Source organism: Sander lucioperca, chromosome 16 (assembly GCF_008315115.2).
Source record: "Sander lucioperca isolate FBNREF2018 chromosome 16, SLUC_FBN_1.2, whole genome shotgun sequence".
Taxonomy (NCBI): Eukaryota; Metazoa; Chordata; class Actinopteri; order Perciformes; family Percidae; genus Sander; species Sander lucioperca.
Window position 1 is genome coordinate 16,672,101 of NC_050188.1, and position 24,110 is coordinate 16,696,210.

The 24,110-nt window shown below is 39.7% G+C and overlaps 1 protein-coding gene across 1 annotated transcript in view; it reads left to right on the forward strand.

Annotated features, from left to right (window-relative positions):
• Positions 1-24,110, forward strand: part of csmd3b (CUB and Sushi multiple domains 3b) — a 434,951-nt gene that overhangs the window by 266,807 nt on the left and 144,034 nt on the right. Inside the window, exons 6-7 of the mRNA XM_031296181.2 lie at positions 7,561-7,673; positions 23,240-23,317. Coding sequence (XP_031152041.1) covers positions 7,561-7,673; positions 23,240-23,317 — 191 coding nt within the window. The remainder of the gene's footprint in view (positions 1-7,560; positions 7,674-23,239; positions 23,318-24,110) is intronic.

Sequence of the window (24,110 nt, forward strand, 5' to 3'; positions counted from 1 at the left end):
AAGAACAATGAATAAGAAATATAAATTTCCTACTTCACTGAGAGCAGTTGAGGCACCCTTTAGCATGCAGCATATCATCCCCAGTTACTCCCAGTGGAGTTGCAGAAACAGACTGGTTGTATTGGGTGGTGAAGTCCTGACACTGTATGTAATTCAGTCTGTGTCATTACAGACACAATAGGCTGTGTTCTCGCTTCATTCTAGACAGTAGGTACACACACAAATGGCGTTTTTCCATTACATGGTACCTGCTCGACTCGCCTTGACTCGCCTCGACTCTACTCGCCTTATGTGCGTCCGTTTTCCATTGCAGATTTTAGTACTTCCTCAGCGTGGCTGGTCGTCATAGCGGCGCCGCAGTAAACTGCTGTGACCTAACGCGACACACACACACAGAACGTCGAAGGTGTGTTGTTGTTGCCACAGCCAGGAGACACATTTTGTTTCAAATAAAGATGGAGGCAGCAAAAAAAACACAGCTGCTAAACTAAACTATTTAAAAATGGCGGGTTTGTTCAGGACACCCCCCGTCTGTCGCTTTCACGTCACCTTTTGGTATCGGCTCAGCTCGCTTGGAACCTCGACTGAGGTGGTACTAAAAAAAGTACCTGTTAGCAGGTACCAGGTACTTTTTTTCGTAATGGAAAACCAAAAAAGGCGAAAAAGAGTCGAGGCGAGTCAAGCAGGTACCACGTAATGGAAAAGCGCCAAAAGATACACACCGAGATACACAGCCAAGATGGAGAAAGCGAAAGAAATCTAAGTGAAGTAAACTAAACCTGAGGCTTTTTTTTCAACTATTTTTATTTGAATTTCACAATAAATGACATACAGTGGAGGCCATGGTGAACGAAGCATAGTTGAGACAGTATGTCAATTTCCCTCAAGTCCCTTACCCACCCGCAAACCAACCCAGATCAGGTCCAAACCAGATGGGGACAAACAACACAGACCCATGCACACAGACAAATACACACCAGTAAGGACATACAACGTCCAAAAGATAAAAAATAATCAAATAAACAAATAAATAAGTCCATAAACAAATTTAAAGAAATACAGGAAGAGAGAAATAAAGGGGGGAGGGCAGCTGACGTTGAGTGGAGCAGTCTAGAAGGAACTCAGTCCTCCAAGTCAGGAGTTAAGCTGAGGGAGTCAACGAGTTCTAGGAAAGGGATCCATGTCTCTAGGAATGCCGAGATAGAGCCTTTCAGTGAAGATCTAAGCTTCTCCAGCTTCAAATTGTCAAGCACCTCTTTAATCCAATGGTCGTGTGTAGGGGGGCGGGAGAGCCTCCAGTTGAGCAAGATCAGTCTCTGGGCTAGCAGAGATGGAAACGCCAGGGCCCGCCTCAGTGCAACAGTGAGGTCAGCGTCAGAGGAAATACCAAAAATGGCTGATAAAGGGTTAGGGGAGATAATGTGATCATAGGACCTGCTCATGGTGTCAAAAATGCTCATCCAAAAAGTTGTTAATTTAGGGCAAGACCAGAACATATGAATGTGGTTGGCAGGAGACTGGTTACACCTGTTACAGGCGTCCCGGACAGTAGAGTATATTTTAGACAATTTTGCGTTTGTGTAGTGGACCTTATGAAGGACCTTGCATTGGATTAGGCCATGATGAGCACATATGGAGGAAGAATGAACCATAGCCAGAGCAAGGTCCCATTGTTGGTCCTTAATAGTCATGTTCAGATCGTTCAGATGTTCAGTACGAGGGTTCGCGGAGGCCGAGCATAATGAATCGCATTTCTTTCGGGTCTATCGCCGGGAGGGAATCAGTCAGGGTTTCGGGGGGCGGTTTGAAAAGTGGGGAATGTCTTCTTGACAAAGTCCCTAATCTGGAAAAAGCGAAAGAGGTGTGACTTTGGCAAACCATAAAGGGAAGAGAGCTCTGTGAAAGACGCAAATATGCCATTGAAGGAGTAAAGACATGGTTTTTAAGCAGTGGGGTCAAGACGGAAGGGCCCTGTAAACCAAAGTTTTTCCTAACTTGACTCCAGATCTTGAGCGAGAGGGATACAATCAGCATGCGCACACAGATGTTAAAGGCAGAGGGACTTGAGAGCAGAGGACCGACCGCAGTGGAAGGTGTGAACCCGCACTTTCCAAATGTACCCAGACAGGTAGTGAGGCGCAGTCGTCGCTCATCCAGTACAGGAGTTTTTGCAAGTTAGCTGTCCAGTAGTATCGCCTGAAGTTAGGCAGTGCCAGACAGCGCCTTCGGAGACTGTAATATCGCCTTTCGGATCCTAGCAGGTTTGTTGCCCCATAGAAATTTAGATATTACCCTGTCCAGCTTGTCAAAAAAAGATTTAACAACCATCTTAATCAAATTTATCCGGCCCACGAGGGAGAGTGGTAAGACCGACCAGCGGTCAAAATCACTTTCAGCTTTTTAGACCAGAGGTAAGAAGTTTTTGCGGAACATGTCTGATACGACTGTTGTAATAAAAAAACCCAAGTAGCGAAATCCGTCCTCTGCCCACTTAAACAACGATAAAGAGCGTGGGAGCTGCGTAGCCAGAGAATTTATCGGCTTTTCTGATAATTGCCGGAGTACGCACCGAACCGTTCCAGAATGTTTAAAATCACAGGGAGCGAGACGGCTGGGTTAGAGATGTACAGGAGCAGGTCGTCCGCATACAGTGAGACTTTATGAGTTGTGCCAGACCGTGTGATGCCTTTGAAACCTTCCTCTGAACGAAGCCAAACAGCCAGAGGTTCTATCGCGATGGCGAACAGGAGTGGCAACAGAGGGCAGCCTGGAGTAAGAAGAGGGGTGACAGCGTGTCGTTAGTTTGAACTGAGGCCATCGGGGATGAATATAATAATCTGACCCAGAGGATAAAATTGTCGCCCAGGCCAAACCTATCCATTGCCTCGTATAGGTACCCCCACTCGACCCTGTCAAAGGCCTTTTTGACGTTGAGGGACACCACAATTTCCGGGGTATCATTACTTGGCGAGTGGATGATGTTAAGTAGACGTCTAGTGTTGTGGGAAGACTGTCGGCCAGGCATGAACCCTGTCTGATCTAGTGAGATAATGGAGGGCATCACCCGTTGAAGACGGAGTGCAAAAACCTTCGAGAATTTTGAGTCCACATTGAGGAGTGAGATTTGTCTATAGCTGCCGCAAAGAAGGGGATCTTTCCCCTTCTTAAGAATTAGGGAGATAGTGGCCTTCGACAGGGTGTCCGGCAGGTGACGATGCCGAAATGCCTCGTTGTACACATCTCTCAGGACTGGTGCAAGGAGAGCGGAAAATGTTTTGTAATACTCTACAGTGAAGCCATCCTGCCCCGGGGACCTACCGATCTGTAGTGAGTTAATGGCTCCTTGAACCTCGGCGGCAGTTATAAAACCACCCAAGTCATTCGTGGTTTCGACGTCTATTTGGGGGAAGGTTATATTATTAAGTGTGTCATCTGCAATGGGAGGGCAATCAGAGGCATACAATTCAGCATAGAATTTGGCAAATATTTCATTAATGTTGACAGGGTCAGTGTGGATCTCGCCTGAGTTAGCTCTAATGGCAGGAAGCCATGAGGTTGCCTCGGCTCTGGCCTGATGGGCCAGAAGCTTCCCAGCTTTATCCCCAGACTCAAAAAGCACTGTCTAGATTTGAGCAGACGCAGCTTGGATTTATTCGTAGATATGAGGTCAAAGTCTGCTTGCAGCCTAAGACGTTCTCTGTAAAGGGTAGGGTCTGGGTCAGATGTCATCGATGTCCTTAATTTTTCGTAGTAAGTCCGCCGTTCGGGACATTTCGACTCTTTTTAAGTTAGAGACAAATGAGATAAGCTGGCCTCTGATATAGGCTTTCGAAGCCTCCCATAGTACGCCTCTGTTTGTATCCGGCAGATCATTCAGCTCAAAGAACAGAGTGATTTGAGAGTGTAGGAATTGCTTATAGTTATCCTCTGCTAGTAGAGAGGAATTGAACCTTCAATGCTTGAAGGGGTTAGATTGAGTGCGAAAGTAGAGATCGAGGGAGGTTGGATTTAATTAAGGGTGCTCCGATCAGGAGTTTTGGGGCCGATCACCGATTGCTGTGAGCAGTATCGACCGATGCCGATCACCGATCACTGGGTCTATTTGAAACCTTCTATTTATCATGTCATTTATTTATCATATATTAATTTTAATATTCTTAACAACAATGCATAAGTATTAAAATTAACAGAAGATAATGTATTGTGAATTGTCAACGGTTTACTTTTATTGACAGGAAACGTTCAACATTCCACTTCCTCTGTTAGAAACACACCTTAAACAGCTTAGAGCTTAACATATAGCTAAAGCCTTATTCGGAATAAATTACAAAAAAAGTCAGTGTGTTCTTCAGTGTGTCTTTAGTGTGTTCTGAGCAGGGTGGGGCCACTTTTTACAGAATTCAAATTTATAAAAGAGAGTGCACTATCATATTTTGAATTGCTTTATTAAATTATGTTTTATTATTAATACATATTTTATTAATATAATGTATTTATTATGTGTCAGTAGCTTGTTGATCTTTACATTGTAAGTTAATTTCCTATCCTGGCCTGGGACACACATTCATATGGTTTGATAAAGGACCTATTTGGACTTTAACTTATCATTGATTTTACAATAACGAGTGTAGCTCATGGCTGTATTAAGTGTAGCTGTCCTCAATTTAGGTCATCCTGTACGTCTCATCTCGTGTGTGTGTGTGTGTGTGTGTGTGTGTGTGTATCTCGTCAGTCGCGGGGTAGAAGTGAGTAGCAGAGAGCCAACAGGATTAAAACGGCAGCAGCTTTCAAGCGACTTAAACATCGTTACAGTCTACATTGACGTTAAAATGTAAACAGGTTGGCAGGACGGTCTGAAATGGTCTTTTGCTGTACGTTTTGTCAATGCGCCACTTGTTTGAAAAGTACCTTCTCTTTTTCTTTACTTCGCCCTCAACAGCTTGTACATCCACAGCTACTGCTGACTCCGCGGCGGGCCTCTTAACACCGGGGATATGTCGCCACATTTTTTAACAGATAATTTTCCTTTCATCTGTACCTCAGCTCAGCTAGCTAGCTAGCTAGTTACACGGCGTCCCGGACTAGCGCTGAAAACCAGCTACTCGACTATACGTGGTCAAAGCCCCGGCTGTGAACGGTTTCATTTCCTGTAAGTTCTTCACAATAAAAGTCCTCCGTTATTTTGGTATTTGAATGTTTTTATTATGAAGCAGGAAAATCCGGAAATGTTAGGGATTCATTAGCAGTAACGTAACGCGATTCCTATAAGCATTGTGCATTGTTACTTAGCAACAGCATTCTTTGACAAAAACTGTCCAATCCATTACAAGGATACAAGGCTAATTTCCCACCCTGGTTCCGAGGCACTTTTTTTGACCAACTCGGGGAAACTGAGAAGAACATATTGGCTTTTTCTGCCAACGGTCGGCCGTCTGGTTGGTGTGTAACTTAGCTGCCTATAGAACATTTTCTCATGAGTAGTGCGTCATCTGATCAGCCTATCTTATCGGCCTTTATGGAGACCACCGATCAAACTATTTAAAGCCTTTATCGGCCGATAACGATCAATCGGAGCACCCTTAGATTTAATCTTGGAGAGCAGCCTATCATTTAGGAGGAAGAAAGAGAAGGAAATAAATAAAAATAAATAAATAAATAAATAAAAGGACACGAATGACAGCCACATACACACACATATAGGACAGGCAGGATAGGGCATCACGTAACCATCGATCAAACCTGAGTCCCCTGACCTGAGATCCCCAATGACTAACTAAACCTTGAGTGTCCATTGCACAGCTGTGTGCCATCAACACATCCGCATGGGATCGCTCTTCCTTGGTTCCAAGTGTTCCCAACTCCCAAAACAACAGATCAGTTCAATACCAGTACAATATCAGTACAACCAGGCCATCAGCACTTGAGGTCTCTACCTCATCAAAGAAAGGAAAAAACAGAGGTACTGTTATATGGGCAGTTATAAAAATAAAAAGAAAGACAAGATTGCAGTACTGACAAGGCGTAACATGAGTCAGCAGGGCATGTAAAAAAGAGTTAGCATGGGAGAGTTTATTGAAATACCACCTGATCCTGTGACTTGAGAATACAGATTCACAAAATGGGTTCTTGCGTTGCTGCTACAACTTTGAACAGGAGAAGCATAGTTAAACTATAGTCAAACAGAAACACTGCAGAAATATGTTGCCACACCGCAGTCTCGATTATGTGAGGCCCACGGCAGCCCCGTCTGGGCCGGGCAAAGATTCAATTTAAATGTGTCAGCTGAGTGCTAGCAAGGTCAGCTAAAGGCAAGTAAAGTCCGAAAAAATTCGCAAGCCACCAAGTAGGCCCAACGCCTTGTGTGACAAGGGCAGGGAGGCCGCCTTTAAAGTATGGAACGTAGATACACAAACAGTCATAAGAAAAGCTTGAGGTAACCTTAGTACAGCCACAAATCTTGGAGTATTCTTACCAGGTCCATACACATCCTTCCCCGGTCGTAATGAACAGCTTGGCCAGATAGTGAAGGGCGGGCCTGAGGCCCAGGTTGTAGAGCTCCTTCATCACGTCTCGGTACGCGGAGCGTTGCTCTACTATCTAGGGAGAGTAGTCCTCAAAAATGTGGATCGGGGAGTCCCTGTATTTCAACTTGCCCCTCAGTTTCCGATCCTTGCGCACCACCAGCTCGCAGATCTGGAATCTGTGGAAACACATCAAGACTGCCCTGGGTTTCCGGGGCCTGGTTTTGCTAGTGTGCGGTGGGCTCGTTCCAACTCCAGGGCTGAATCCAGTATGCATTCGCCAAGAACCTCAATTAGAAGTTGAGAAAATAAAGTTGTTGTTTTGTTTGTTATTACTCTTATATTGTTCCGTTGGCTTCTGTTTTCAAGGTCGATAAGCTTTACCTTTAGCTTGGTGTTCTCCTCAGACACTGTAGTTAGCTTAGACTCTACGGTTCTCATGTCCTGGCTTGTGATGTTGGCGAATGTCTCCAATGACGAAAGACGCTGTTGGTGATCCAATATAGTGGTCTGGATGTTATCTAGTTTCACCACGAATTTGGTAAACACCGTGTTGAATTCAGCCAGGAGCGAAGTCTTGTGCTTGGGTAGCATAGTCGTTAGCATGGATACCACGGCGCTCGACAGCGAGTCATCCTTCTTTTGGTCCTCTTTCTTCAACCTATTGGACATCCTTTCGACGTGGCGAAGTGCTGCCGAATATAATTAGATATCAATGGCTAGTTGTAGCGCTTTTGCTGAACTATAGAGAAAGTTAAAGATGAATAGAGTGGGAGCATGGAAAAATGTGACTACTCCAGCATGTCGCTCACCAGAAGTCCCCTGAGTTTTTTTGTGTCTGTTGTTGCCATGACATTTTTACAGCTTGACTACTTGACTTGTTTTACAGAATTCAGCTTTGTTCTTTTACAGGATGGCTACACAATTGTATGTGATATGATATGATTGCTAACAAAAAAAGGGTACGTTTTTGTACTGTAAGTTGTGTGTGTGTGTGTGTGTGTGTGTGTGTAAAATTGTATATCTATCTTTCTTTCAGGTTGTCGGGCAGTAATGTCCCCTCTCCCATCGTTAGCAACAAGAACTGGCTCCGACTGCATTTTATGACTGATAGCAACCACCGTTACCGTGGTTTCAGCGCACATTATCAAGGTAAGATCATTACATGCAGAGAGACAAGCATCTAGATATACACACTTGAACACATATATGTACTGTATATGCATAGTGTTAATTTATGATAAACAGTATCCCCAGATGTATTTGTGTGTGTTAATGACAGCTCTTTTCAAGGTTCTGCTTTAGATCCTTTGCCATTTTCTTTTCTTTTTTGCCTTTTTGTTTTTCTGTTTATCTGTGCTTCTTTTTTCCTTTTCAACTGTCATTTTTCCCCCTTCAACTTGGCTCTAACTCCCTTTTAATTACGCTTGTTGACTCCAATTTTCCCGTCTCTTCTCTACTACAGTTTCTCTAACTGTCTCCATCTTTCGGCATCTCCCCTCTGTGTAGTTTTCTATTTTTTTCTCTCTTGAGTAACTGCTCATAGGCAGTAGCGGTTTTTGGCACGGGTGCACTGGGCAGCTGCCCGGGGCGGCATTTCTTCATGACACATGGGGGCGGCACGAAATCCTCGAAGCGGTTTTCTACTGTATTATCTACCACCGTGTGGGGAATTGGCAAATTGGCGCCCCTGCTTGCTGAGAAGGTACCGTGCACACTGCACAGAGAAGCTGTGTGTGAGAAGGGGAAAGGGGAGGGGGGAGCGGGGGACAGTTCACCTCTGGGTCGAACGGGTTGCTGGGCATAGGCACCGATACCGTTGGTGCTCCGCTAATACTGAGCACCCACGAAGCTGATCACGGTTATGTGTCAGTTAAACTTTTCATCTCCAATCCTATCCTGAGTTGAAAGATAGCCTACTTTACGGCTTTTTTATCGAGTTGATAGGGTGTGTGTTCGTGTTGGCCGTCTGAAATGCAAACATTTTTTGACTACTTTTTTTTTAAAGGGCGTGCGCCCGTGAGCACCCACGGAGGAAAACCAATCGGCGCCTATGTTGCTTGGTCTCCCAAATGGAACAGTCCGGACAAGGGGGGGAACGGGGGATGATAAGGATCTATCGGAGATCTACCCCAACTTTTGGACTGCTCTCTTGGATTGCACATACTCTGCCAGTCACTGTGGCTCAAGCAGAGAGGAGCTTTGATCAAGTCATACCTAAGGTCAACCATGTCCCAGGAACGGCTCACTGGCCTTTCCGTCAGTATCAATCATTCAATAGGGGAGCAGATTTCATACAACATCATTGATGATTTTGCATCAAGGAAGGCCAGCAAGGTCAGGTTTTAGTTTTAGTTTGTGTTTTCTGTTCTTAGTGCTATAGTGTAACAATTAGATTCTCTTTAGTGCTTTTTCACATTTGTGTGATGAATGATTTGTTCTATTTAGAATATTTATTCTATATTTTATTTGCATATTATTCTTAATATTTTATATTATTGTTGCTCTCTACTCTTGTTACATTTTTTATATATCTGTATATATTTTTGGCACATATATATATATATATTATTATTATTATAACAACATAAGTGAAAGAGAAAATTATATATAGATATATATAGAACATTTGAAAAACTAACTTAAGAGAATTGCAATTACAACAGTAAACACATTTTAAGTTGCACAATCTCCACCTCCAACATTTTCAAAAGACAATGAACACAATTCTGCACAAAATATGGCAGTATAAGTAATCAGAACTTAAAATAAATATACACTATAATATAGTAATTTTGCAAAATTCTGCAATTTTGTGTGTGTTTTTTTTTTTTTTTTTCGAAGGGGGTCCTTGCCCTGGGTGTAATTCAATGTAGAACCGCCCCTGCTCATAGGCGTACAGTTAGATTTCTTTGACACAAACCCTAACAAGTTGAAAACATTAGGAAATTCATTTGGCAACGTCCATATTTCCCAACAGCGATAATGAGAGCTGAATGTGTTGCTGGAACAGAAAGGGTTTATTTTAACGGTACTTTTAAACAGTCATTAGTCAATGGTGCATAAAGTCCATTCAACATCACAAGGTCCACAGGGCATGAAGCTGGGTTTGATATTTCCATGGCCCGAGGCATGTTGTGCACCAGCAGTACAGTTGGAAACAGAGTGTGATTGACATATACAATCAGTAGGTGTTTTATGGGCTGGCATCAATCATGGTCAACCAATCAGCTCCTCTAATCCACTTTAATTAACATACTGGGAACATGTTTTATATGTCTGTTTATTATCGTGTGTTTATTGTTGTAAAGTTAAACTAGCTTAAACTAAAGTCATGGAAACAGTACAGTGTTCCTTCCTCCATGCGTCATTTACCTGGTCTGAGAAGGCGGGCAGCACAAGCGTAAATCCTGCTCATGCTTGACACCAAAATTGCACTGTGCCACTTGATTATTACTGACACACTCTCTACTGTGCCTCGCCGCTCACTTCACAGCACATTCAAGTTCACAGCAACTCAACAAAATACCAAGCATACTCAGGCAAGAAAAATACGGTGTGCACCCATCCAAAATGCCACCTCTCGGGAGCATGTGTGCCATGTGCAGTCCTCAAAAAGAACACTAAAGGTAATATGGACACATTATGTTAGTGTTTACATGTCATGTTTTATAAAGACACAGTAATGCAATGCAATTGTGTTTATATTTTTCCTCTCCTCTTATTGCATTCTTCTCTTTTGAATTCAAATATTTTATATTTTAATACTTATTTATTTAATACTATATTTTTTCACACACACACACACACACACACACACACACAACGGTGTATTTTCATCACTGAGAAACCTTTCTGAATATCTTTGAATTGATATTTATCTTTCTTCAGACAGACAAGTTGTGGTTTCCCTACATGAAAATGTAGCATCCCAGAAACTTGCTATTAAGGTAGAAATTAGTATCGTTACATTGAGCATGAGATTGATAAGAACCAAATCAGTATAAAAATATTGTTTATGGCTTGTGTTGTATAAATTTTCCAACTCTTTAACCAGCAATTTAATGCCAGCTGTTTTCCACTCTAAAGGGCGTTTAGTGTTCATTGAGATTACTGTCATTAAATATTTAGATTTGAGAAACAGGTTTCTTCATGACCCAGTAAATGTTTACTGTATTGGTTGCATGTGCCGCATGCAGGACTGTGGTCAATTAAGCCAATTAAGTAATTGAAACTGCAATTAATTTACTTCATGATTTTATATTAACTCTGCATAATTTCCCAATCTGTGGTTATGCCCAGCTTATTAGGTTGAATGTGACCCCAGTTGACAACTCACTACAAATGGTTTGATTTTTAAAGAACGCCCACTATGGAAGGATGTTTGTGTGGTTCTCTTCGGAGTGTCCACTGTAAACTATATAGTAAAGTCACAATGCAAAAAAGATAACATCCACTTACAGATTTGAATTTTAACGTCAAACCAGTATTCTTAATGTACACACGCAGGCAACATAAAGTAAATTGTAAAAAGTACTTTTTAGAAAGTTAAGATCATTATTAAACCTCATCCTTCTTTCCCTTTCCTCTTTCTTCAACACAACTTTCCTCCCTCTCATTCTTCTCCCTTAATTTTTTCCTTCCTCTTCTTCCTCTCATCTTTCTTTCCTTCCTGATCCTCTCTTCTTGTCCTTATCCCTCTTAACTACCTCTCTCCTGACTTTCTCAGAAGTTCTTCTTGATTGATTGAATGACAACCGGACCACTTCCCTTGAAATTTGCTTTTAATTGGTTTAATTGGTCTTTATTAGTTTAAAAGGTTAATCAACATGTTAATGGGGGTGTGAGTGTGATAGGTTAGTTGATTAATTAGTGGAGTTCTTAACAAGCTTGTGATTGATTGGCTTCTTCCTGTCAGCTGTCAGTCATCTCATTACCTTATTGGTTCTTAAACATTAGCAGAAGGACAGGTTGAGTGCCTGAAAAAGTTACTCCGAATGAACCTAATTGTTTTTGTGAAATCTTCACACATTGTTTTTTAAGAATCTTGCAGGTTAATGTTATAGGACATCTCTAAAAACGTCTTGCACTACATGAATATATTCTCACACAGTCAATTTTTCTCTGAAATATAGTTTAATTTCAGTGCCTATGGATTTAAATAAACCAGCCAGTGACAAAAATGAATGCATTACCTTAATTTAGTTTTGTTATCTGTATGTTAACATTACTTCACCGTAAGTTGGGAAATGGTTGTCATTTGTGTCAGTGTGCATTGAGGATAGATCAATATTCTGACCGCAAAATTGCCAATTTCCACTACTTGCTGATTGATGGATCCCATATGTATTCCATAACTTAGGACCACTTGCAAACCACTGAAAAAGAAGGAAACTTACAAATATAAAGTGTTCATTAGATTTTTTTTTCTGGATTCATTAACCTTAAAAGATAATATTATTTTACTTGTATTGTCCTCTGTTCCACTGCATTTATTATGCTGCTACCTCTTCAGATTTACACTTTAATTAGCATTCTTAAGACATTCATCAACTCCACTTTATTATAAACCATTCCCTTAATGATAATCCTTTTATTTTTGTTTTACTTTGACTGTAATTCTACCCCGCAAGCCATATGTTGTTCTGGTCTACTAAATTCTACTTGTCTCCAGGAGAATACATTATAATGGCAAAGCCCTCAGGCAGGGTTAGTTAAGTTTAGTGGCAAACACTGTATGAAAACAATTCCAAATTTGTCTCTGAGAGACTAAATGAACAAATATGCTTTGGCAAGGTTAGTGGAGTTCATAAGACACTGCTACGAGACCTCAGAGGGAGACGTTTGGCTCTAGGTGCTGCCAGCTAGCTGCACAGACTGTGTGTGTGTGTGTGTGTGTGTGTGTGTGTGTGTGTGTGTGTGTGTGTGTGTGTGTGTGTGTGTGTGTGTGTGTGTGTGTGTGTGTGTGTGTGTGTGTGTGTGTGTGTGTGTGAAAAAAACTCCTCCTTCAGTTGCTGCCCAAATGATAAAGTTCTGAAATGATAATAATCTTCTAATGATTTTTATCCACGTTTGCAGAGAAGCGGGGGCAGAGAGAATGAAAAAGGAACATCACAAAGGACAACAGAGAAAAAGAGAGAGGAAAGGTGGTAAAACAGTGAGGAGATCCAGAAAATAGATTGAAAGAGAAAGGGAGATGAAACCAACAGAGTCAAATAGAGAAAAGGCAAAAAATAAAGAAGATAGATAGCCAGAGAGAGATGGGGGGTTGAAGGGAACAAGCCATTTGGCAGTGAGGTTTGGCTGAATATTTAAGTATTAACACTGAGAGTTTTTAATGTCCCGCTGTCATAAACGGCTGCCATAGAACAGTTTAGAGGAACAGAAAGCGAATGTTTGTGGATGGATGGCTGTGTTTTTGGACACAGGAAAAGCCTGTTTGTCTATTTAGTTATACAAAGCCGGCAGCTCCTCTGCATGGCTAAACAGAATTTACAGAGTTAATTGTCCATTTGAATGCTTAATTGATGCTTCAAAATGATTCACAATGGCAAGGTTTTAAAACATGCCATAGACCTAAATTAGGAATTAACCATTACAATTCAAAAATCTCTCCCAAGGACATGGTCTGTGTTCTTCAAGGGAGAAATCACTCTCACTGTACTATTTACATCATTCACATTTGAATCACAATATCTCAGGTAGCCCTGATGATATTTACAGTAATAGAGAGAGTCATAGTAGAGTCAATCAGAGAAAAGTACACTCTATTAGTTATAGTTTTAAAGAAGTGTAATATTCATACATTTCTATAATTCAGACAGTTTTGTAGTGTTACTGTATACATTTTAACACTTTCTATGAAGCCTGTCTCTATAATGCATTATACATTATCTTTATGCTTATGTTTAATTGAAGCTCAGTAATTATTCAGCTACTTTCAGTTAACCCTTATATAGAAAGCTTATATGTGGTTGCTGAGTGTGTTTTCAAACATGCTATAGGGTCTTACTCTAGTACTTTTGTAGGCCAAGATGACATGAGTAAATGTAGTCCGTCGCTCTGGGAAGTGCTGTAAGTTAATTTAATCAAGATTGTACTCACTACGTGTTGTTTGAGGACTGTACCCAAGCTATGCAAGTATGGAGTCTCACAGTGGGACGCTGGCTTACTAAAACATTCAGCTTGTATGCTGTAGGTCTGTACTGTGGACTGTAGGCTAAAATACCACATGCAAGTTTGACATGTCTTATCCGATTGTTGTTGATGTAGACTGAAAATGTCCTTTTTATGAATTTCTTGATACAACTTGCAAAAAAGATTTCAAATAAAGTATATAATTAGTGTGTAACTATTACTAATAAGTATATAATGATAATGAGTATACTTATTTTCCAAGTAATATTGCAGCTACACAAAGAATGCATGATATAAAAGTCCGGAGTTCTTGTCGGTCTTTAGATAATATCTATACCATATAGTAACTAGATGTGTTTCAACAGTATGTTAATCAGGAAATGAATGTAGATCTTTTTGTAATAATTCAAAAGACTTTTGTGTTGACCCTGTCAATTAGACCTGTTTAAATGGGGTAACACCCTACAAATAGCAGCGATTCTGACATCTCCCTAGGAAGGCAAATGGGTGATGGGAAGAAATGATCATTTTGTTGAAATCAGTTCCTGGTCATAGTCATTGGATAATAACTGAGGTGGAACCCTAATGTGATGATCAAATTAGACGTATAATTGTCTTCCTGCTTGAACTTTTGCTAAAAGCTTCATTACCGTAATTATCGTTTGAGACCTAAAGGCATTTACACTGAAACAACACATCAGATTAGATTCTTTACGGCACAAGTTTGATTTTTTTCATTTTATTTCTACAGAATCACATTTAGATTTTTTGGTAGCTTGAGTTAGAGCAGCTTATATAGAAACTATAGTTTGCATGTTTAAATCTGTGGACAGGTTGGGAAAACCGTGTTGGGTTAAAAGATGCTAAAAGTTCCTTTTAGCAAAGCACTGAAACCCAGATGTTGCATTGCCATGTGTAACAATCCACAGTGGTAGATCAAGCCAGCTTCCAGATGCAGATGGAAATGGGAATGTGTTCTCAGTCATCTTGCTTGTTAAAAAAAACAACAACATTAAAACAAACATTAACAGCTCTCCCCCAAAGCAAGAAACCAGTGATTCATGTTGCCAAACAAACTCAACAAAGTTGTCAACCGCCACAGGAAGAATATATGTGAACACAATTTTACAGTGAATTTACCCTTTAGCTAGGTCAGCTTTTATCAGTTTCTGAATTTCTTTCAAGAAAAACATTCTCATTATGTAATTATTTATAACATCAACTAGGTGGAAGAGCCAAGGACACCTAGTCAGTCAGTGAGTCACACATGCTTTCAGTGAGTCAGCTACAGTTCATGCAGACAACTGCAAGAGATATATGCATTAAGTACAAAAATATAATTGAATGATAAAAAATAGTTGTGATTGCAATAAATTAACAGTTTGCTGAACCTATCCCCCAAACAGTGATTATCCAATCGTAGCCTAGCAACCGTAAGCAAGCACGGCATGCCTGTCAAGCTCTTTATATCTCCAAATGTCAAAGTGGTGTGCATGGGGCTCTATGATTAACTGAGTTTGGAGGGTCAGTTGTCGCTTTTCCAAAAACAAAAACACAAGAGAAAATGTCTTTAATAAGCTTACTCCCTACAATAGTAGCCTAGCATTACTTCTAAGGTAGTCTATATCCACGATGTTCCGCTCCCGGGATTGCTCCGATGCTACCGGAAATTCCACCGGATATCACTCTTTTCAGCCGGGTGTTCGTTCCCTTACGCTTTCTTTGTGTTGGAATTTTAAACTCCGGTCGATTTATGAGGACTATGGTTAACTGCTCCTCAGATCGCAGTGCACACCATAGATCTATTGTGCAGACCATCACACATTAAAAACCAGCTACATACGTACAGTGTAATTGTCATTCACAAAGGCATCCAGTCAATCAGAATTTTACTACTGTTGCACTTAGTGAAAGTAGCTCGGTTAACAGTGTCAGGTAAAAGCCCAGACTGTGTAGTCAGTCAGCCATTTGGTCTGGCGGTCAGCCAGTTAGCGGGTCAGTCAGCCAACTAGCCATCTAATTAACTGAATAGTTGCCAGTGATTCCATTAACTGTACAAATTTTAGTCTGAACACTGAGAAATAATGTCTGGCTCTTATTAATAAACATTAACATTACAGAAAGTGGTGGGGGGGGAGGGCGGGGGAATCCTGGCAATGCTTCGAAGTCAGGATGTCTCAGTTTACCTGAAAACACGATGATTAAAAGCACAAAATGAACCTGTTAAATAGACTTAAAAAGAGAAAGTGTCATCAGTATTCGATGCAAACGGGAAGGAGGGGCAGAATTAAAAACGGCAGAAAGGATATGATTCAGAGAGAATTTTTTTTTTAACCTTCATTTATCCAGGTAAGTCGATTGAGAACAAATTCTCATTTGCAACGACGACCTGTCACATTCACACAGTTACACATTCATACCTGGAAGCTGCCCAGTACAACCACAGTCTGATCTGCTGGCCACTGAGCAGCTCCACTGGAGCGGTTGGGGTTAAGGGCCTTGCTCAAGGGCTAAGTGGTGGTAATGAGGGAGGGACAAGCGCTGCTCTTTCACTTTCCCACCCAGATTTTTATCCTGCCGGTCTGGGGATTGAACCGCATCCTCCCGGTCCCAAGCTCGCTTCCTTAACCCCCCTAGGCCACCACCCAATATACCGGGTCATCTGAGGATCCTTATTACTGCATCATTGCTACAATAGTCTCTCTCAAACATCAGAGGTTGTTTTTGTAATGCTAAATTTTAACGATGTTTCATAATGAATAACTGTATTGCTTAATATTTAGCGCTGGTTTAAGATAAATTACTGAAGATTTCAAGGAACATTTTTGCTACTATAATGCATTCAAGGTAAAGTTACAGTACAGTTACATCTCATGTACCCTCGTATTGTAAATGAATGATAACATTGTCTTTTACATGTATTTACACAACCCTAAAGCTGGGTCAATGTAGAGGTCTTGCTGAAAGCAGAGCCAGTGCTCTGAAGATCTCTTCCAGCATTTCACAGCATATTTTCTATTTTCACATATTAAAATTGAACACAAATTCAGATGCTAGCAGTTTTTTTTTAAGGTTTTTCAATGACAGATTCCAATCAGCTAAATTAATTGCAGTGTTCCACAACAATTTCAATATTTTTGATATATACCTATCACCAGTTATATATTTCAGCTTTTAAGTGATAATGCCTCCCAAATGTGTTAAGCTGCATTCAGATAAAGTGATCCGGCCATACGCGGCAGGGTTGTGCGGCGGAAGGAGTGTCTCTTAAATGGCCCATCTGTGTGACGTCCTGTTGTGCTCTTTAACTCCCCAATATAGCACAAGTAGACTTTATGTTTCACAATTATTTTTTTTCCATCATCAGATCAGATGTTTATAGAGAGTTTATAGATTTTGATATTTCCGACTGCACTTGAAGACAGCTTAATTTCACAGAGAAAGAGACAACCGACTGTGCTTTGTGCTTGAGCTTGTTGCAGAAAACCTTCAGCTGTTACACAAACTCCTGGGCAGTTAGGTGCTCCATAGTCTTTTAAATCTTTCTTGTGGCAACGATAGAAACAAGGGTGTCTACTGTTTAGTGTCCAGGACTCTCACACTGCCTTAAAACGGACTGACAAGTCTGATCGCCGGTTACATTATTGGGTGATGTCGGGTTGCGTTTCCCCAAAAGTTGAATCTGTCTGACTTTTCGCTGCAGATCGCTGCATTTTTTTGTCGGACTGCTGCAGGCTATGTTAGCTCTGCTTTAAGCATCAAATACTCACCCCCTGTTGACAAAAACAGTAGCTGTTGGAGGCACCTTCCGTACAAACCACAAGCAACAAAAAAAGGGGATGCCACGGCACAGCCTGTAAAAGGCTCAGCTTGATTAGGATGGCGCGATAAATTATATTGCTGTTGTATGCCTTTTTATTACAGTAATATGGCTGTATTGTTATGGTAAGATACAGGACTCAGGAGACTATCTTGTGTTGAGCCCACAGGGAAGGTCTATCTGAGGTTTTGGAAATGATTCTGGTTTGTGTAAACTGTAATGTAACTAAGAAGGAACAGGAAGATGAAACATGATGGAATTATGCCTGTGACAGATGGAAGGAGAGGTTGGACTGACTGCTCTCGCTGACCTTCAGTCATCACCTCAAAATCAATAGGCTCTTTCAGCATCCAAAACTCGAAATGTTTAGAAAGCATTTTTTTTCACCAACATCAGCATAATGAAAATGTCACACCTATCTTCTTATTCCTTTATTACAGTGGGATCTTGACCCTCACCCTTACCTGTGACTGTTTTTACAATAACCCCTGCACAGAAAATAGGAACAATGCAATACGTTGTAGCAGCTTTCCTCTTGAATGCAAATGTATACCTCAAAATCAATTTTAATTAGATGTAAAGAAGATCTGCAAAGACCTGTACTCTGTACTCATAGATTCTGTGATACTGTTTCCTTGCTCAGACACTGTGTGCTGCAGTAATTACTATGCCCTGAAGGCAGACATATGTTTAAATGCTGTTTACATATTGAAACCTTTCATTTTATCATAGAAAGATAAGATAAAGACGTAGCACTCATTTAGATCAGGAGTGCACCCTTTCCTCTGAAATTTACAATTGTTTACTCAGTCTTTGTGTTCATTTCTTTCTCTACTGATTCTGTCCGAATATAACAGGAAAATAACATCTTCAGTATGGATGGGGTTCAGCAAATACTGATGGTTACTTTGATTAGATATTCTGTCCACATTTATCCCTGCATGGTACTCTGCTCTAATGCCCAACCCTACACCCTCAACACCTGGCTGTGAATATGTGTGTTTGTGGATTGTATCGCTGTGTATGCCTGTATGTGTGCTGAGAGCTGTGTCCTTGGACATATGTCTCTGTCTGTGTTCCTGTACACAAACACTTTTGTCACCGCTGGCGTGTCTCCTGCTCTGCATACATGTCTGTGCATTTACAAGTGTGTGTTTCTGTATGTGTGTGTATCTACTTTAAGTTGATGAATCTATCAATATGTGTGCTTCTTTGTATATGTAATGGGTGTGTGCAGCTGTGTGCCTTTGTTTGCATCTAAGTGTATGTGTGGCTGTGTGTGTATGTGTCTGTGTGTGCGCCAGATTGTCTTGTGTCTATGCGTTGCTACGCAGGTAAGAACCATCTGTTTCCTTCCCTGCGGCAGAACCTACCAATCACATCCCTCCATCATCTCTCTTCATTACGTATTCATGAGTTTCTGTGTCTGCAGGGCGGTGATTGGCTCTAAATGAACAACTGACGGCATTATCAGTCAATAGCCAATGCTATGGCAACAAAATAAGTCAGTTAGTACAAAAGAAACGCCAGTCAACCACTGGTAGGGAAACATTATTCAACTCGAGCAGTGAGACAGTATGCCCCTCAGGGAAGCTGACATATTGTCGACTGCACGGTACCTTTGATATGACTCTCATAATGCCTCAAACCTGCTCGTGATCAAGTGAACGCATCTTGAAGTGCTTGGAATAATTACAGCCCAGAAAAAACAAGAGCATTTAGCACATGTAGTATATACCATTTAGTTTTTGTGTAAATAAATCCCCAAGTCCTATTCATTGTCAACTTTAGCTTAAGAACCATTAGTCAAACTGAGTACAGAGACACTGTAGGCCTCAGGGGGTTCATATGAGCTCATAAATCTATAAACTACTCCTTTATCATCTTTTATGTTATTTTGGAGCCTGCATTTTACCAGCACTGGCTTTCATTGTTGATTCATGTTTCTGCTGTTGCTATATCAAAAGGGCAGGGAATGTATTTGATTGAATTAATGCTGCCAGTTGCACATACACACTCTGGAGATATTGTATGACTGTTGGTCTGTGGTTACAAGATGGCTCATCAGATGTGGAGGATGTCTAAAGCACTGACAACTGTTTCCACCCACTGATTGCACTCACTAATTGCATATATTTACACCGATTAACTCAATGTAGGCAGAGGTGTGTGTGTGTGTATATATATATATATATATATATATATATATATATATATATATATATATATATATATATATACATATATGAGCATTGTAGCCTACACAGTCTTTCATATTTCTGTTACCACCTTCTGCCTAGTTCAAATACCATTTTAACCAGCTACATATGTATTAAACACATACATAACAAATCAGTTGTTATAGAGAATAATGTATTTTATACATATATTAAATGTGACACTTGGTAAATTACAAAATGCACCATTAAACCATTCTGGTCGTGTGTCCTCTAGAAGTAATTTCTATTAGCATTAGCAGATTTCATGTCATCTAAATTAATGGTTTGACATTTGAGGAAATACCACTCTCACATCTATCTGTTAAATGTAAAGCTGCTGCTAGCAGCTGGTTATCTTAGCTTAGCATAAAGACTGGACAAGTGAGAAAACAGCTAGTCTGGCTCAGTTTTTGCTTATATTTGCTGGACTTCCTTCTCATCTTACTCTCTCTAACTCTATTTACCAAAATGTCAAACGCTTTAAAATTCATATGCATTTGTTGCTGATTTAACACCTATTGCAACACGGTTTCATTTATGACTAATTAGTATCGATCTTAACCATTTTTTTTTTTACTTAAACAGCCAACGAATCCATTCTAAACTACTCTAAACCTTATTTTAACCTGGACATGTCCCGATGAATTACAGGTAATAGTTTACTGTAGAACTTCAGTTCTTATTTATTCTTTTGCTAGTTAAATATAGTTTTGTTAAATATGCAATACTTTACTTAACATAAATATGTTTTACTTAGATGCATCTGCCCTTCCATCTGTTGTTTGTAGTCGAGCTGCTGCTTATAGGCATTAACATGGGTATATTTAACTTTGATGCATATTCAGACAGGACGGGTTTTATTATGATCCATATTAACAGGGGCTTGATACAGTGAATGAATTTGAATAGACAAAAACTAATTTGACTTCCAACCATTTTTGGCCCAGATTTCCAATTTGGCTGCCTAAAAGGATTTACAATCCGGTTTGAAATTTCAAACCGGATTGTAAGACTTTGATCTATATCAGGGCTTCCCCGCTTTGTCAAAAATAATAGGATGAATGTTCTTAATTTCTGACACTGGGGAAATATTTTCAAATACAAGTTTAATTTGAAGGCAGCCAAAATATGAAATTGTTTCTCACTCCTTTATGTTCTCTTTTACTATTTGTGCTAAGTTTTTTTTTTTTATGTACTCAAATGACAACTACACTGTAGAGGGACTAAAGGCTTTATGCATCCAAAATTGTTGCCATGTCTGCAATGCAGTGGAACGGAAAATGTATTAATGTATTAATTCTTGTGAGCTATATTTTTAAATACAGCTGTCTGTAGTTGTTTAAAATTGTTGGTGAAATGGCCTGAAGACATTTGGATAAGCCAGGGACGTATGAATCTCTGCTGTTAAATATTATAAATAAAATACAGTGAAAGATGCTTTTTACATATAAAACATACTATTAGATATCAAGCGTGTTTCCCCTTGTTTTGAATAGCTATGCCACCAGTGTCAGGATTAATACATTTTATTCTTTGTGTAGGTGGAGTGCTGTGAAGTTAGTGAAAGTGTTTTTGCTTTTGGTTGATGCGTGTATTGTGTTTGAGGCAACCATAAACTGCTGTGATACATGATTTGCTTGGAGCCAGATCATTAATGGAGAATTTATGTCCGAAATTATTTTAAGGTCTAAGGGAAATTCACATTTGTTCATGATTAGTTTAACTTATTGATAAAGAATTTCAACTTCAAAAATAGTATACGCTAAGAGGTGACGTCATTACAAATGTGAACATTATACCACATTAAAATACATCCAGGCCTAAAGCTAATGTGCTTTGAAACCAAACTCTATTAAGTTTTGAAATACATCCCCATGTACTTGTGATCTGGAGGTATCACAGTGGACCTTTTAAAGTACAAAATCCTAGGTTTTATTCACAGCAGTAAAAGAACGTGATTTCCCATCCCCTCGGCTCCCACAAAGGAACACTCTAAGCAGAACCTCAATAAATAAGTGAAATAAATCGAACCACAAAGTTTAGCTTTTATTTTGAGTTACACTGCCTATGGTTAGATGAAAACCATGTAAGTTACTATACTGTATGTTAAAGTGTGTTACACAAGGTATTTTTGTCATTTGAGAAAAAGTGATAAAGAAGTGTGGTTTAATTAGGGAGGGATCCCTTGTAGTTTATGAAAGAAAATTATGTGTTAGCACTTGTTTCATTCAAATTAGGTATTATTGGGTGGCAGTCGGTATCTCTCGCTCTTCTCACACACACACACACACACACACACACACACACACACACACACAGGTGGAACCACATTAAATGATCATGCTGGTAGGTTAACACAATAATACACGAAAGGCGCTAATGTTCAGCCACTTTACATTAGACTAATCGTTAGCACATTAATAAGATTTGGTATAATGTCAACATGGTAAGTAGAGTACCACTAATACATGTGCATACATGTAGCAGCATTAGGATAATTGTTGGCATAAAATACACATGTAATTTAACCCTGTCAAATATAATGTAACTGATGTATGTACATATATGTAGCCTCTGTATACCATTAGGATAATTGTAGCACATTAACTCATCTGCCATTTGTCACCATCAAGTGGATTAGTCAGGTCATTATGAAAACGTCTGTCAGACATTGATTAAACTGATTTGTCACTGTACTTTGTCATCGAGGACAAGATGTATTTGTCTTTAAGTTTTCATTATTTGTGTTGGTAATGTATTTATTTTTGACAGTGCAGAGCAGAAAAAAATCAAATCTGGAGGGAGTCAAATTTACCCCAGGGTGTTTTTATTATTATTGCATGGATTCAAAAAATTCAGCTTTCAACCACTCACTTTGTCTTCCATACTGTATCTTTCCAACCATACATGCTGAGCTGTAGTAACATAAAGGCACACCACTGCTAACCCTGCAATGAAACGATGTCCCCCATGTTAGAAAGCAGAGCTTATGCTGACAAGAACCCTCCGTTTGTCTGCTCTTGTCTTTGATTTACTCTGATTAAAGGAACCATTTATTTTCTAACGTACCATTATCTGAATGCTTTGATTGCAGAGCTGCATCATTGTCATTTTGATTAAAGCTGCAATTTCCTTTACCATCTTTTGTTCACAATATGATAGGGCTTCCAACCAAACACCTCAACATCTGATGTATGTGTCTGAGTGGCAGAGAGAGAGAAAGATTAAGCTTCTCATGAACAAAAACCCTGAATGGTGCTATTGTTGGGATCATTTTTCCTACTTTTCTTCCTCATGTGCTTCTGTCTCTCTCTCTTTTTGTCTCTCTCGGGTCCTCTTGCTATCTGTTTCCACCATTTTAAAATTTACTTTGCCTTTGTAACTTTCTTTTCCACTGTACTCTTCTCTCTCAGCATTGTGAGGGAGAAGAATCTGTGTTTTTTTTATTTTTTTTTATTTTAATTTAATTCTTGTTTTTTTCTGCACTTTATCCAATCTGTTTGATTTTTCTTCTCTCTTCTGTATTCTGTTCTTCTCTGCAGTGAAGCGATCAGTAGATTTTAAATCGCGGGGCGTTAAATTATTCCCTGGCAAAGACTCCAGCAACAAGTTTTCAATATGTGAGTTCACATCTTAATGTCACTATGGCTAATGAACTAACGTGTGATGGCTTTGTTTGGCTTGGACTCCTTTTCTTTTTTATTTTAGGTCTGGTTTTGTTCTTTTAATGTTGTCTTTTAAAAGGGCTGTTAGTTTCAACACTGTGTGTCTCATTTATTGACAACACACACATCTTGTGTTGCTTTGTAGACAGTATGTGGTAACATCAATTCACACAAACAAAGTGCTACAATTTGTTACTGACAATTTGTTGTGACATTTTTTATACAGAAATGTGTTGAAAATGCCATAGCCTTTTTAAGAGCATGCTTTAGCATTCTGCTTGACTGCTGTTTTTGTTGTTTGATGTTTTGTATATGTATTTTCGTCATGGTGTCTTGGTTTATGCATGCTTCTTCATGGCTTGCTTTGAAATATTAAATCATGGCTTGTTCTGATAAGTTTAATCATGGTTTGTTTTTGCATGCTTTGGGCTTGTTCAGGGGATGTGAATCAGCTGTTGTAATATGGTTTACCGCCCCTCCTGCCTCTTCTCTTTTATTTCCTCATCCCTCTCTTCTCTTCTCTTCTCTTCTGATCACACAAGTAAACTACATTTTTGTAGACCTTTAAACACTGGTCATTTGAGGGCATCAAAGCAATTATTAAATTTGTATAGCAACATGCCTCTGCAATAGAGGCCAATGATAAAATAATAAAAAAGGAACTAATGTATCGCTTACCTCTCACAGTTAGTGGCGAATCAAAGCACTATTGTGGATTTATTATTCCAATCTTTATACACTAAAATCC